Raw genomic sequence first — 12,391 nt, 5'->3', positions numbered from 1 at the left:
GATAGGGCAAAAAAAAAAAAAAAAGATGAAAATGAAAAAGGAGCGGACATATTTGTCCAAGCAGTTACACCGCTAGCTCTTGCTTCTGGAGAGTCTCCTCTGGCACAGGAGCATCTACATGATCAGTCTTTGCAGTCGGGATGGGAATGAAGTTGGCGCGAATTGGACCCCCCGCGGTCACGACGGGCGAAGACGACTTGGGTCGAGCAGTAACACCGCTGGCAGCTCGAGCGGTTTCGTTGTTCTCGAGGGCATTCTGAACAGCTTTGCTGCGTGCATCGGATGAGTCTTTGAAAATGGACTTGTCGGAGAGTTTGAGAATTTCGTCTACTTGGAGGGCCTTGGGCATTAAGTCATCGAATTTCAACAGATGACAACAGTCGAAATATGTCTTCGCATTCTTGGCATCCTTAAACTCTTTGTCTTTACCCGGGATCATGATATTCAATAGGTACTTGGTGTTGCCGAAACGATTTTCGGAGTCAATGGCGGATCGCAGGTACTCGTAAACGACTTCTCTCCACGGCAGGAGGCCACCGTCTTCCTGGGAACGAAAACAGGATGAATTAGATTCAGCAGCAGTTGCAATCATCGCCCCATCCACGCCGTATTCCTCCATCAGGGCTAGTCCCTCATCGCGCGAAGTCACGTCGCCGTTCATGATGCACGCAACCCCGGCATTGCGACATACCGAAGCGACCATTCGCAGTTGGTCTCGGATGGCCTTCTCACGGGGTCGCATGGGTGTCGTGCGGCAGTGGACCGTCAACCCGGTGATTCCTGTCTTCACGAGCCGTGACACCAGTTGCTCCGTCTGTTCGGCATTGCTGAGTATGCGGATCTTCACCGAGATCCCGATCTGATAGGGGATGCCAACATCTCGGACCAGCGCTTCGAGAATGGCACATAACTTATCCGGGGTGCGCAGCAGGGCCGCGCCCATTCCGGCATGCGTACTGAAGGGTTTGGGACATCCCGAGTTCACGTCGATTCCCGCCACGTCGCCGGCGACCAACTTGGCGGCTTCCACCGCTAGCTCCGGCGAGGCGGTACCGATCTGGAAGATCAACTTCTTCTTCTCCCAGGCGGGATCGATGCGGTATAAGATGGATTCCTCGAAAGGTTTGTCTCGCCGTCCACCGTTGGAGGGGCATCGGGTGAACTCGATGGTACCGTTGCGGGGGTTGACACGGCGGGCGGTACCGATCATGGCGCGGTCGACAGTCTCGGGACCCCAGACCAGATCAGCACCATATTTAAGGGCGAGGATACGAGATGGTAGTTCTCCCGAACGGACCATCGGGGCCAGAACGATTTTGCCACGGTAGTCGACGCCGTTGGCAGGGATGGGTACGCGCGGAGGGGAAGTGAGTGAAGCCATGGCGGAGCGAAGGAGCCTAATCATATCATGAATGGCACGAAGAGAGGGAAGGGAGGGGGGAGGATGACGATTGGGTTGACCAGTCCGCGCTTGAGACAGCCCAAATCGCTATAGAATGATCGAACGATTTGGTCTTCAGATCTTTAGATCGGAGGCGGAGGAAAAAGTTGGGGCTCACGTGAAGATAGCGGACAAATCTTTCCCTTGATGTATTTTTTCGGTAATGGCAGTACAGTACTCCATACGTGCCTTAGGTACCCCTCGGTACCAACAGATACTTCGAGGCACCACATTGCCTTTGCCAAAGACCAAGTATACAGTTTCTCTATATAACCAGATGCGTTGATATAAGTAATAGTTAAATTACAAAATAATCAAACAATAATAGAAATAAAACAATAAAAAAAATATACAGAAATATAAAGAAAGTAATAGCAAATAAATAATATATAGACCAAATCGAATAAACTGTCGTTCTGCCTGGTTCAGAGCGAACTTTTCCCAGTTCGCAAGCAGTGCAATGACCAAGACCTAAAGAAAAGAAACTCACAGCCCTTGAGTTGTCCGTCTGTCGGTGGAATCATGAATGGGTCTGGTGGAGCACGTCCTAATTATTTCACCGGAGAAGCCAGTGACAATCTAGCTAGGACAGGTAGCACAGCAGTACAAATGACAAGCAGAGTGTTGAATCACTTCCTCAGGAGCAGCAGCACTAGGTCATTAAGATTAGAGAATAGAACTACCATCGAAGTACGTAGATCGTGAGATTGGTCGGAAGGGAAGATCCTAGAGAGAATTGGGAGCCTCGGAGTGACTGGAAGACGTCCCGACATCCCGACAAATTCCTCTCTTTGTCCTCCGCGTGAATAAGGAGCTCTCTATAAATCCACCGATAGCCACGTCCCCCCAAGATTTTAAAAACGACTCCGATCACCAATTACCTTCTCCTGGCTCCATTCCAATGTCCCTAGGGCCGTCAATCCGACTACTGCAGCCCACCGCCTGTCCGATTCTCACCCGCTTCTCGCGGTGCACATCCGCAACGCTGGCTCCCCCCACTAAACAAGCCCCCTCTTCCTCTCTTCTCTCTCCCTATTCCTCTTCCTCTTCTTCTTCTCTTCCCTCTTCTTCCCCTTTCTTATCTTCCCCTTCCAGACTGTATCCTTCAGTCTCATCAGCCTCATCTCGTGCCGCTCTCCTTTCTAGACACTTTTCTTCTGCCACCCCCTCTTCGCCCACCATGTCTTACACTGTTCGCAAGATCGGCCAGCCCAACACTTTGGAGCACCGTGTCTTCATCGAGCGTGATGGTCAGCCCGTTTCGCCCTTCCATGACATCCCCCTCTACGCCAACGAGCAGCAGACCATCCTCAACATGGTGGTTGAGATTCCCCGCTGGACCAACGCCAAGCAGGAGGTACGATCGCGATGGACACCAGTACCTACTGGATAGACGATCCAAGACGAGAACTCGGCACGCTGACTTTCTTCCCGAAGATCTCCAAGGAGGAGTTCCTCAATCCCATCAAGCAGGACACCAAGAAGGGCAAGCTGCGATTCGTCCGCAACTGCTTCCCCCACAAGGGTTACCTCTGGAACTACGGTGCCTTCCCTCAGGTATGCCATCTCCCCTTTCATTTCTGTACGTCCTCCGTAGTAACTCGTCCCTCCTAGACTTGGGAAGACCCCAACACGGTCCACCCCGAAACCAAGGCCAAGGGCGACAACGACCCGCTGGACGTGTGCGAAATCGGTGAGCTCGTCGGCTACCCCGGCCAGGTCAAGCAGGTCAAGGTGCTCGGTGTGATGGCTCTGCTCGACGAGGAGGAGACCGACTGGAAGATCATTGTCATCGACATCAACGACCCCTTGGCTCCTAAGCTGAATGACATTGAGGATGTCGAGCGCCATCTGCCCGGCCTTCTCCGTGCCACCAACGAGTGGTTCCGTATCTACAAGATCCCCGATGGCAAGCCTGAGAACCAATTCGCTTTCTCCGGCGAGTGCAAGAACAAGAAGTGCGTTGGAACTCGGTCCGACTCTCCCTGTATCGTTGGGTGGAGACTAACCCCAATCTTTTTCGTAGGTATGCTCTGGATGTCGTCCGTGAGTGCGCCGACGCTTGGGAGAAACTTGTCTCTGGCAAGGCCCCCCGGGGCGAAATCAGCCTGTAAGTGTACCTGCTCTCTGGTCTGCCAGGGGTTCAGCTTGCTAATCGTCCTCACAGTGCCAATGTTTCCGTCCAGGATTGCGCTGACCGAGCTGATCCCAGCCTGCTTGCGACCATTCCGCAGGGTGAGAACTTGCCCCCTGCTCCTATCGATGGCAGCGTTGACAAGTGGTTCTTCATCTCTGGTGCCGCTGTGTAAATCTGCCTTGGAGAAAAGTCGTAAAAATAAAACAAACCTCGTCCAGTTCGCCCTATGGGCGGATCCTGCTTATTCAACCCGTTCTGTCTGAGACATTATTCCTGGTATTCTCACCGTAACTGTTTACTGATAACCGTATAGAACATTTGTTCCCGTAGTCGTCGAAAGTGTACAACAGACGAATGTAGATGTGATGTACTAAAAAAAGAAGTAATGGAGTATCTCTCGACAACGAGGTAGTATATATATACACATGAACAGTATCGTAATGCTATAGATAATCAACTTCTCTTTCAACCACGACCACTCAACATCTCGCGAGATCTTTTCTCTGAGCACCCTAGGCACACACAAATCCCATATCCCATCATAAACAGACCGACCCAAAAAAAAAAAAAAGTACGCGCAGAATATCACGCTGAGGCTAACCTTTCAAACTCTCCTCTCTCTCAATCACCCGGCCCACTCGCGCGATCTCCTCAACTACATCTCCAATCTTCATCTGCCGCTTCCCCACTTCGATCTTAAGTTCCTTGCCTCCTTTGAATCCCACCGTGATCTCCGGCGGTTGGGTCGACTGGCGCGGGAGCTGGGTCACCTTGATATCGATATGCGTGGGACTCGACGCCGGGGTGGTGGAGGGATTGCGTAGCAGGGAGAGTAGAAGCCTGCAGGGACGCGCGGTCCGAGCGAATGGGTTGAAGGTTGTTCGTAAGGAGGTGATGGCCTCGCGAGGGATTGTCATGGTGACTGATTCTGCAATGCGGGATTAATCTAGTAAATAGATCGGTTCCTCTCTGGAGTCATGGTTAGTTGAAGTTATTTATGATATGAAGGTAGATTGGACTGACCCTTAGGGACCCACGATGCGCAATTTTGTTTTCAATCCTGCGAGGGAAAATACCGGATGCTTCTTAGCCCGACACTGATTTATAGTGCAAATAATGAAACACAATTGGCGTAGGAATAGTGTTCGCTCTCACCCTGGAAAATCGTCCGCACTTCCCTCGCTCGGAACGGATGAAGCCATTTGGTAGTGTTTGTCAGAGATGCAAACATGGGCGCTATCTGGCCTGAGGAACCAGACCCGATGACGCTGTTGCAGTTAGGTCGACCACGTCGAGATTTCCGTCCGTATGGAGATGCTGCTTGAGTTCTTTTATTTTTTCCCACATTGTATTCAAGATACCTAGTACATATGAAACGTTACTGAATCTTGACCTGAGGGTCCTTATATTCACCGACGTCGACATCGTTTCCCCCGCTATTGATATTGCAATTCTGTCCTTATCCTACACGATGTCTTCGGTCTCTACTCTTCATACACGATTGAAGGAGCTTTCTGCCTCCCTTGGTCGGATCCATCCGCTTGTTTCCCGATTGCGCAATTTCACCTCTGCCGTTGGACAGGGCGATGAAGCTCGTCTGGAGCTGGGCGCTGAGATACACGGTCTGCTGAAGGAGGCAGAAGAACAGCTGGAGATATTGAAGGTTGACGTTGAAGCCCTCGAGTCTGGTCCGGAAGTCAGGCGAAAGACACTGGATAACGAGAAGGAACTGGAAAGAGAACGAGTCGTTGCATCGGCAGGCAAGCTGACGGAGGACTTAAAGACGTGAGTCGATTTATTAATATCTACATTCTCCCATATATAGATGTATAGTTGGACTTCATTTACTGATAATGCCTTCCACCACAGGACGAGAGCGGATTTTCGGAATGCGCAGCTTCAGGCCAAACGGAACGCAGAACTCGCCAGGCGAAAAGAGAGAGAGCTTCTATTTGCGAGGTCGCAAAATGCCGAAAAGCGGACGCAATCGACTGATAGGCTCACTCAGGATGAAATAACTGTCAACGCTTCCAACGACGTTACGGCGGCGCTGAGGCGAACGCATCAGCTGATGCAGGCAGAACTCTCGCGAAGCCAATTCGCACAGGAGACCTTGGGTATGTTTCATCGCCGTTGTATAATATGGCCATTGCTGATGAGGAACGACAGAGCATTCCACCGCCGTCCTGTCATCACTCTCGGAATCATACACTGATCTCGACTCCCTTCTCTCATCATCACGCAGTCTGATCGGCTCCCTTCTTCGCTCACAGAAGTCGGATACCTGGTACCTTGAGACTGCCTTTTACATATTAGTTGGCACTATTGCGTGGCTCCTATTTCGACGCATATTATACGGACCCCTTTGGTGGTTGGTGTGGCTGCCTATTAAACTCGCAGTCAGATTCGTCTTCGCTCTTCTTGGTGTTGTGGGTGTCTCCAACATGGCACTTCAACCGTCTCCTTCTGTTACACCTAGTGATACGCTGGTTCAAGAAACGCCTAATTTAACACCGAAAGTAGAACCGAGCGTGGAGGCTGCGAGTGAAGATGCCATCTGGGATCAGGCTACTGCCACCAAAGACTCAGCCGGTGATCGTATGATTGATGAGATCGGGGAGATGGTCGAGACAAGCGGGAACCAAGAAGCTATCGTGAATGGTGTGCCTTTGGAAGAGACGCGAACGCAAGACGAAAGGTCGCGAAATACAAAGAAGAGAATGTACGAGGCTACGGAAGTATGGCAGCATAGAAAGGATGAGCTATAGATAGATGGCATGACTTTTTACGAGAATTTCCATAATATAATAATGCACCATTATATCTGTAGAAGTGCAGCTGAAATGACGATGATCAACTCCATCTTCAGAACAATTAAAGTCTTGGCGTCAACTCGCGTATCACGTGGGAACGCGTCTTGACACGACCTCCATCGGCGGCGTCGCTGGACAACCATTGCGCATGTTCATACTCGACCCCTTTCCATGAATCAAAAATCGTCCTCCTAGATCCAGATTCTCATTCCATCACGTTAGTAATGGCTGCTAATTTCTTCAGCAACAAAGCCCGTGCTGCGGCAGTGGGAACTCCGGGTAGCTCGAAGCAGAAGGCGAACGAGAAGGAGACGCAGCCGCGGCAACAGCCATGGGTTGAAAAATAGTACGAGCTAGTCATTGTATACCCCTGAAGGCTGGAATTACTGACATACCTCCAGCCGCCCTAAGACGTTAGACGATGTAGCTGCCCAAGATCATACAACCAAGGTCCTCCAGCGGACTTTACAAGCATCTAATGTAAGCAGTTATTTGCATTCACCCTGCATTTTTGGCTACACTTGCTAATGAACTAGCTTCCGCATATGCTCTTCTATGGACCTCCCGGGACAGGAAAAACGTCGACGATCCTCGCTCTTGCAAAGTCTCTATTCGGACCTACCCTCTACCGCTCTCGAATTCTTGAACTGAACGCTTCGGACGAACGTGGTATTGGCATCGTCCGTGAGAAGGTCAAGAACTTTGCCCGAGCACAACTTACTCATACCACGGGAGTGGATCAGGCATACCTTTCTCAATATCCCTGCCCGCCTTTCAAGATCATCATTCTGGACGAAGCAGACAGCATGACCCAGGATGCCCAATCTGCCCTTCGACGCACCATGGAGCAGTACAGCCGAATCACTCGCTTTTGCCTTGTCTGCAATTATGTTACGCGTATCATCGAACCACTGGCAAGTCGGTGCAGCAAGTTTCGTTTCAAGCCGTTGGATAACTCTGCGGCGGGTGAGCGACTGGGCGATATTGCAAAGATGGAGAATGTAAATTTGGAGAAGGGAGTCGTTGATAAGCTAATTCAATGCAGCGAGGGGGACTTGCGTCGCGCCATTATGTACCTGCAGAGTGCAGCAAGGTTGGTGGGCGCCAATAACACAGACAGGAAAAAAGATGACGACGATGATGAGATGAGTGATGCAATTTCACAAATAGTAACTGTGAGAATGGTAGAGGAAATAGCCGGTGTAGTACCTGAGAGCGTTCTGGACCAGTTGGTTCGAGCTATGCAGCCCAAGAGATTCGGCTCTTCATATGATTCAGTCTCGAAGGTAATCACCGATACCATCGCCGATGGATGGAGCGCAACCCAACTTCTCTTACAGGTATGTTTAATAATAGTAAAAGAATGTTGAACAATGCTGAACCGTGATCAGTTGTATCGACGAATGGTCTACAACGACGCCATCCCGGACAGCCAAAAGAACAAAATCGTCATGGTGTTCTCGGAAATGGACAAACGACTGGTTGATGGCGCGGATGAACATCTTTCTATACTGGATGCAGCGCTCAAGGTTTCTGGCATTCTGGGTGGATCCTAGTGATCATGTCTAGTCGAAGCTTGAGGATTACAGCTCTCTGCATATTCATCAGGATATTCATAGCGACATAACTTCGACATGCCTTCACGCGGATCGCGACAGCCACGTCAGCTGGCTTGATTTCCCCAATCTCGACCCCACAGTTGTGGTTTCGATTGAGAGACAAGAGGACGGGAGTAAATCGCCCTCCCGACGTTGGGATTGTGTTGGGGATATCGCCATGCGATCAGGTCTCCTGCTAGAAAAATTATGACTGTACGAGATTTAATGATATCTAGTGCTAGGATGTATTATATCAGCCGTGTCATTGCACTGCTTAATTCTGTTCCAGCGTTCTGTAGATTCATAGACATAGAATCGGCATTGAACCGGTGCCTGAGCCAAGCAAGCCACGTGCAGCCGTGTCATCTACGGATCGGACAGTAACTCTGGTTGAGTTCGACCGCCACACCAATTTCTCTTCCTCATTAACTTTTTCCGAGTATTTGGTATAGATCATTGGTATAGAATACCCCATTCCTGTAAACAAGAAGATATCAACCCAAAAAAGCCATGTCTGGTTCAGAAGTGACGCAGACATACCCCGCGATGACATCCGCACCCCGCCATCTGACCGGCGATGGAGCTGGGATACGAGAATTCCTCGACAGATTCGATGTAAGTGATGATCGGAATCACGTATACGGATGTGTGCAGCGCAGACGTGGCTAATTTCAGCAATGTGCTAGGTCTTCTTGTTCGATTGTGACGGTTCGTACCCTCCATCTTGGTCCTCCGGATTCGGAACATGCGAGACAAGTATACGTATACTGAACGAAAGTGCATGGGTATAGGTGTCCTCTGGTCGGGCGATCATCTTTTCCCCGGAACGAACGAGACCTTGGAATTGTTGCGCAGTCGAGGTAATACAACTCTGTTGAACAAGTGTGAAGAATCCCAGGATAGAAAGGAGCTAATGATTACCTTCCTTCCCAGGCAAGCAAGTGGTGTTTGTCACAAACAACAGCACCAAGTCGCGCGCAGATTACAAGAAGAAACTAGAATCGTTGGGCATTCCGGCATCAACTGTATGTTTTATTTAACCACAATTCCAATTCCAATTCCAATTCCACCACTAACTAGTTCCCTGCTTTTACAGGAAGAGATCTTCTCCTCATCTTACAGCGCTTCCATCTACATATCTCGCATCCTACAGCTCCCAGAGAACAAGCGCAAGGTCTTCGTGATAGGCGAAACAGGAGTTGAGCAGGAGTTGCGCTCTGAGAACGTGCCTTTCATCGGCGGCACAGATCCCGCGTATCGTCGCGAAATCACAGCAGAAGATTACAAGAAGATCTCAGCGGGCGACTCATCCCTGATTGACCCGGAGGTGGGAGTCGTTCTGGTCGGACTGGATTTCCACGTCAATTATCTGAAACTGTCGTTAGCGTTTCACTACGTTCGTCGTGGCGCTGTTTTCCTGGCTACGAATATCGATTCCACGCTGCCGAACTTGGGCTCGCTGTTCCCCGGTGCAGGATCCATGAGCGCCCCATTGATTATGATGCTTGGGAAGGAGCCCGTCTCATTGGGGAAGCCTAACCAGGCTATGATGGATGCTATTGAGGGGAAGTTCAAGTTTGATCGGAGTCGTGCATGCATGGTCGGGGACCGTGTGAATACTGATATTCGGTTTGGGTTGGAAGGGAAATTGGGTGGCACTTTGGGTGTGCTTACCGGGGTTTGTTCCAAGGAGGACTTTGTGAATGGGTCTGTGAAGCCTCTCGCGTACTTGGATAAGCTCTCGGATCTATTGGAGTCGGATTGAGTGGAATGTCTCGATTTGGATAGACATGGGGGATGGGACAAGAGAAATGGCATTTTGTTGATTGATAGAACGCATATATACACGATACCTATAGATAGAATTACTGGTCTATGGCCCATGGTCAATTCAAGACGGGGCGTGAATCAATTCTCAGAGTCACATATAAAATTTCATATGTTAACCGTGCCTGACAAGCCCCTGGAGCTTCCACAGGGCCAGAAACGCATCGATGGTTGTAGCATCATTGGGTCGAAAATAGAGTCCCATGTTCTGGAACCTCGGATCGAATCGTCGCAGTTCGTCGCGTTCCGCGTCGGACAGGAGTCGAGATAGATCAAACAGAGGGACCTTAGATGCCGTCTGAGGAAGCGCAATAAAATCCGGCAACGAATACATGCCAGCGACTGCACCATCACCTGCCTGTGACGACCCCATGATCAAGATGGCACCGCATTCTACGCGCTCGAAAGACCCCATACGCTTCAGACCCTGCAGAAGCACAGTTTCCGAGACTTCGTCCATTTCAATACACCTCCACACGCCATCTCTCTCATGCTTATCATACTGGGCCCCCGAGACATTTTTCAACCTCTTCAGAACATCCACCCTCATCTTCTCCAGAACAAAGTCGGGCATTCCCCGTCTCCAGACCAACAAGCTCGCTTCATGCGCAGTAATCGGACCATTTGGATATTTCCACCGATAAGGAACCAGGCGCATGATTGGCGAGCTCGGCTTTCTTGGCTTGGTCTTAAACTGCGAAAACCGCATCTCCATTCTCCGCAGAAGAGAAAGACTATTTATCGTGCGTAGCTTCAGACATTGCCAGGAGCTGGCTCTCTGTCCCGCCGCTTGAGATGAGTCCGCTATCTCAGCGTCGTTGCTCTTGGGTTCTATAATATCATCTCCCAAGAGCCCTGTCGGCAGAAACCAGTATTTGTCGCTGTTGGGTCGGTGCACTAGACCCCATTCCGTCAGGAGCGCACGAGGCGCTCGCACTGCTGTTATGGAACACATGCGTGCCGGTGACGCTAGAGCCACGGCCCAGGGGTTTTGACGCAGCTCAGTCAGGTCCGCCGCGGTGGGGGGCCGTTTTTTGTGCTTTTTGGTGCGGTTGAGATAGGGATTTGTGAGCAGTGGGGACATGGGGAGACGATCTGAAGGTCGTCGTGTAGGTTGTTCATCATCGCAGGTTCCTCTTTGCTGTGTATTGTTTGTGTTGTCGTGAGGAGTCTTCTGAGCTGGGTGGTCACTTAACGAGGATATATTCCGTCGATAGATAAGAAATGAGCTATATACTCCCGAGGAGGAAGAAGAAGAAGAAGGTAGAAAGAGCTGCCGAAAAACCGCCAGACGCCACGAGGCGTACGACATTTGACTGTGCAGACACTCCATTGCGTGGACGAGATCAGGAAACTAACTGAAAGTCGGGAGATGGAAATGAGAGGGAAAACGAAAGTAGCTCCGATGCTTGGCGCGGCTCTCTCTTCACCTTAACTGGCCATATCAATCAACCAACAGCACTCCATTGTACGCTCAGCTTTCTGTTCAATATACTTAATTGTGAATCTGATCAGCATGAATCCAGTCCGCTCTTTGCAGCGACTGGGTCAGGTTCTCCCTTGTTCGTCGATTCTCCCCACGTTGTCACGCAGCTTCACCAGCTCCATCCCGACGTTATCGAAGGGGAATACTCCGCAAGGATGGACTCCGACGCCCTTTGTGACGGAGACGGTGGTATGTTTTGTTCTGCTCTCTATTCTTATATGATCATCGCCAGGGGAACAGGAGCTAATGATGTTAGGGCGGTGGTTGGCACACATGTACGTTGAATTGGATCGTATGGAACCGGGGAACAAAATCATACTAACCACGCCTCTCCCTCTCATCAGATGATATCTTCTCGAGACTTCTTAAGGTATTAACATACACATTCTAATGGACGAATACGGCCGTGTCATGGACAGGGAATTGACTGGCGCAGGAACGAATCATCTGTCTCAATGGCGAAGTCGACGAGACCATGTCTGCTTCTATCGTCGCGCAACTGCTATTCCTCGAAGCCGATAACCCACAGAAACCTATTCATCTCTATATCAATTCCCCTGGGGGGTCCGTAACAGCCGGTGAGATCTGCTCTACCTTGTTCCCCGAATCTCGACGATATCCTACAGAGAATGACCCCACTAACTAGCGATCTATATCCAGGCCTCGCCATCTACGACACAATGACCTACATCGCCTCACCCGTCAGCACCATCTGCGTCGGCCAAGCCGCATCGATGGGCTCCCTTCTCCTGTGCGGCGGCCACCCCGGGAAACGATTCTGTTTACCGCATTCGTCGATCATGATCCATCAGCCTTCGGGCGGGTATTTCGGCCAGGCGAGTGATATCGCCATCCATGCCAAGGAGATCCTGCGGGTGCGAGAGCAACTGAATAAGATCTATAAGCGCCATTTGACGGGGAAGAAGGAGTTGTCGATGGAGGAGATTGAGAAGCTCATGGAGCGGGATTATTTCATGGGCGCGCAGGAGGCGTGGGAGATGGGTATCGTGGATGAGGTCCTCGATCGACGGGTGAAGTCGAGGGATCAAGGAGGTGAAGGAGAGGGGAAGCCTCCGGTGGTTTAGAGTT

At 50.6% G+C, this 12,391-nt stretch overlaps 8 protein-coding genes across 8 annotated transcripts; 5 read left to right on the top strand and 3 right to left on the bottom strand.

The window, feature by feature from the left end:
- Positions 1-64: 64 nt before the first annotated feature.
- Positions 65-1,381, bottom strand: ATNIH1004_007364 (tRNA-dihydrouridine(20) synthase (NAD(+)); the record flags this gene model as incomplete). Its single annotated transcript, XM_033571989.1, has 1 exon — positions 65-1,381. One exon carries the CDS (start codon positions 1,379-1,381, stop codon positions 65-67), a length of 1,317 nt encoding a protein of 438 aa, XP_033425304.1.
- A 1,240-nt stretch (positions 1,382-2,621) lies between these two features.
- Positions 2,622-3,750, top strand: ipp1 (inorganic diphosphatase IPP1; the record flags this gene model as incomplete). The annotated part of the gene is made up of 5 exons (XM_033571988.1): positions 2,622-2,798; positions 2,879-2,998; positions 3,056-3,399; positions 3,468-3,551; positions 3,609-3,750. The coding sequence occupies 5 exons, from the start codon at positions 2,622-2,624 to the stop codon at positions 3,748-3,750; spliced, it is 867 nt and encodes a 288-aa protein (XP_033425303.1).
- A 424-nt stretch (positions 3,751-4,174) lies between these two features.
- ATNIH1004_007362 (mitochondrial 54S ribosomal mL53 protein) lies at positions 4,175-4,780 on the bottom strand (the record flags this gene model as incomplete). Its single annotated transcript, XM_033571987.1, has 2 exons — positions 4,175-4,418; positions 4,734-4,780. 2 exons carry the CDS (start codon positions 4,778-4,780, stop codon positions 4,175-4,177), a joined length of 291 nt encoding a protein of 96 aa, XP_033425302.1.
- A 269-nt stretch (positions 4,781-5,049) lies between these two features.
- ATNIH1004_007361 (putative protein transport membrane glycoprotein Sec20) lies at positions 5,050-6,346 on the top strand (the record flags this gene model as incomplete). The annotated part of the gene is made up of 3 exons (XM_033571986.1): positions 5,050-5,363; positions 5,448-5,695; positions 5,748-6,346. The coding sequence occupies 3 exons, from the start codon at positions 5,050-5,052 to the stop codon at positions 6,344-6,346; spliced, it is 1,161 nt and encodes a 386-aa protein (XP_033425301.1).
- A 269-nt stretch (positions 6,347-6,615) lies between these two features.
- ATNIH1004_007360 (replication factor C subunit 2) lies at positions 6,616-7,947 on the top strand (the record flags this gene model as incomplete). The annotated part of the gene is made up of 4 exons (XM_033571985.1): positions 6,616-6,737; positions 6,793-6,871; positions 6,928-7,731; positions 7,783-7,947. 4 exons carry the CDS (start codon positions 6,616-6,618, stop codon positions 7,945-7,947), a joined length of 1,170 nt encoding a protein of 389 aa, XP_033425300.1.
- Positions 7,948-8,499: 552 nt separating this feature from the next.
- Positions 8,500-9,754, top strand: ATNIH1004_007359 (4-nitrophenylphosphatase; the record flags this gene model as incomplete). The annotated part of the gene is made up of 5 exons (XM_033571984.1): positions 8,500-8,604; positions 8,676-8,697; positions 8,781-8,849; positions 8,923-9,014; positions 9,086-9,754. 5 exons carry the CDS (start codon positions 8,500-8,502, stop codon positions 9,752-9,754), a joined length of 957 nt encoding a protein of 318 aa, XP_033425299.1.
- A 177-nt stretch (positions 9,755-9,931) lies between these two features.
- On the bottom strand, positions 9,932-10,900 carry ATNIH1004_007358 (uncharacterized protein; the record flags this gene model as incomplete). The annotated part of the gene is made up of 1 exon (XM_033571983.1): positions 9,932-10,900. One exon carries the CDS (start codon positions 10,898-10,900, stop codon positions 9,932-9,934), a length of 969 nt encoding a protein of 322 aa, XP_033425298.1.
- A 432-nt stretch (positions 10,901-11,332) lies between these two features.
- Positions 11,333-12,387, top strand: ATNIH1004_007357 (ATP-dependent Clp protease proteolytic subunit; the record flags this gene model as incomplete). Its single annotated transcript, XM_033571982.1, has 5 exons — positions 11,333-11,491; positions 11,559-11,577; positions 11,647-11,672; positions 11,739-11,880; positions 11,963-12,387. 5 exons carry the CDS (start codon positions 11,333-11,335, stop codon positions 12,385-12,387), a joined length of 771 nt encoding a protein of 256 aa, XP_033425297.1.
- Between the last annotated feature and the right edge of the window lie 4 nt (positions 12,388-12,391).

This window comes from Aspergillus tanneri, assembly GCF_003426965.1.
Source record: "Aspergillus tanneri strain NIH1004 chromosome Unknown AapTan_7_pilon_pilon_pilon, whole genome shotgun sequence".
In the NCBI taxonomy this organism is placed as follows: Eukaryota; Fungi; Ascomycota; class Eurotiomycetes; order Eurotiales; family Aspergillaceae; genus Aspergillus; species Aspergillus tanneri.
This window is presented reverse-complemented; position numbering and strand designations above follow the sequence as displayed.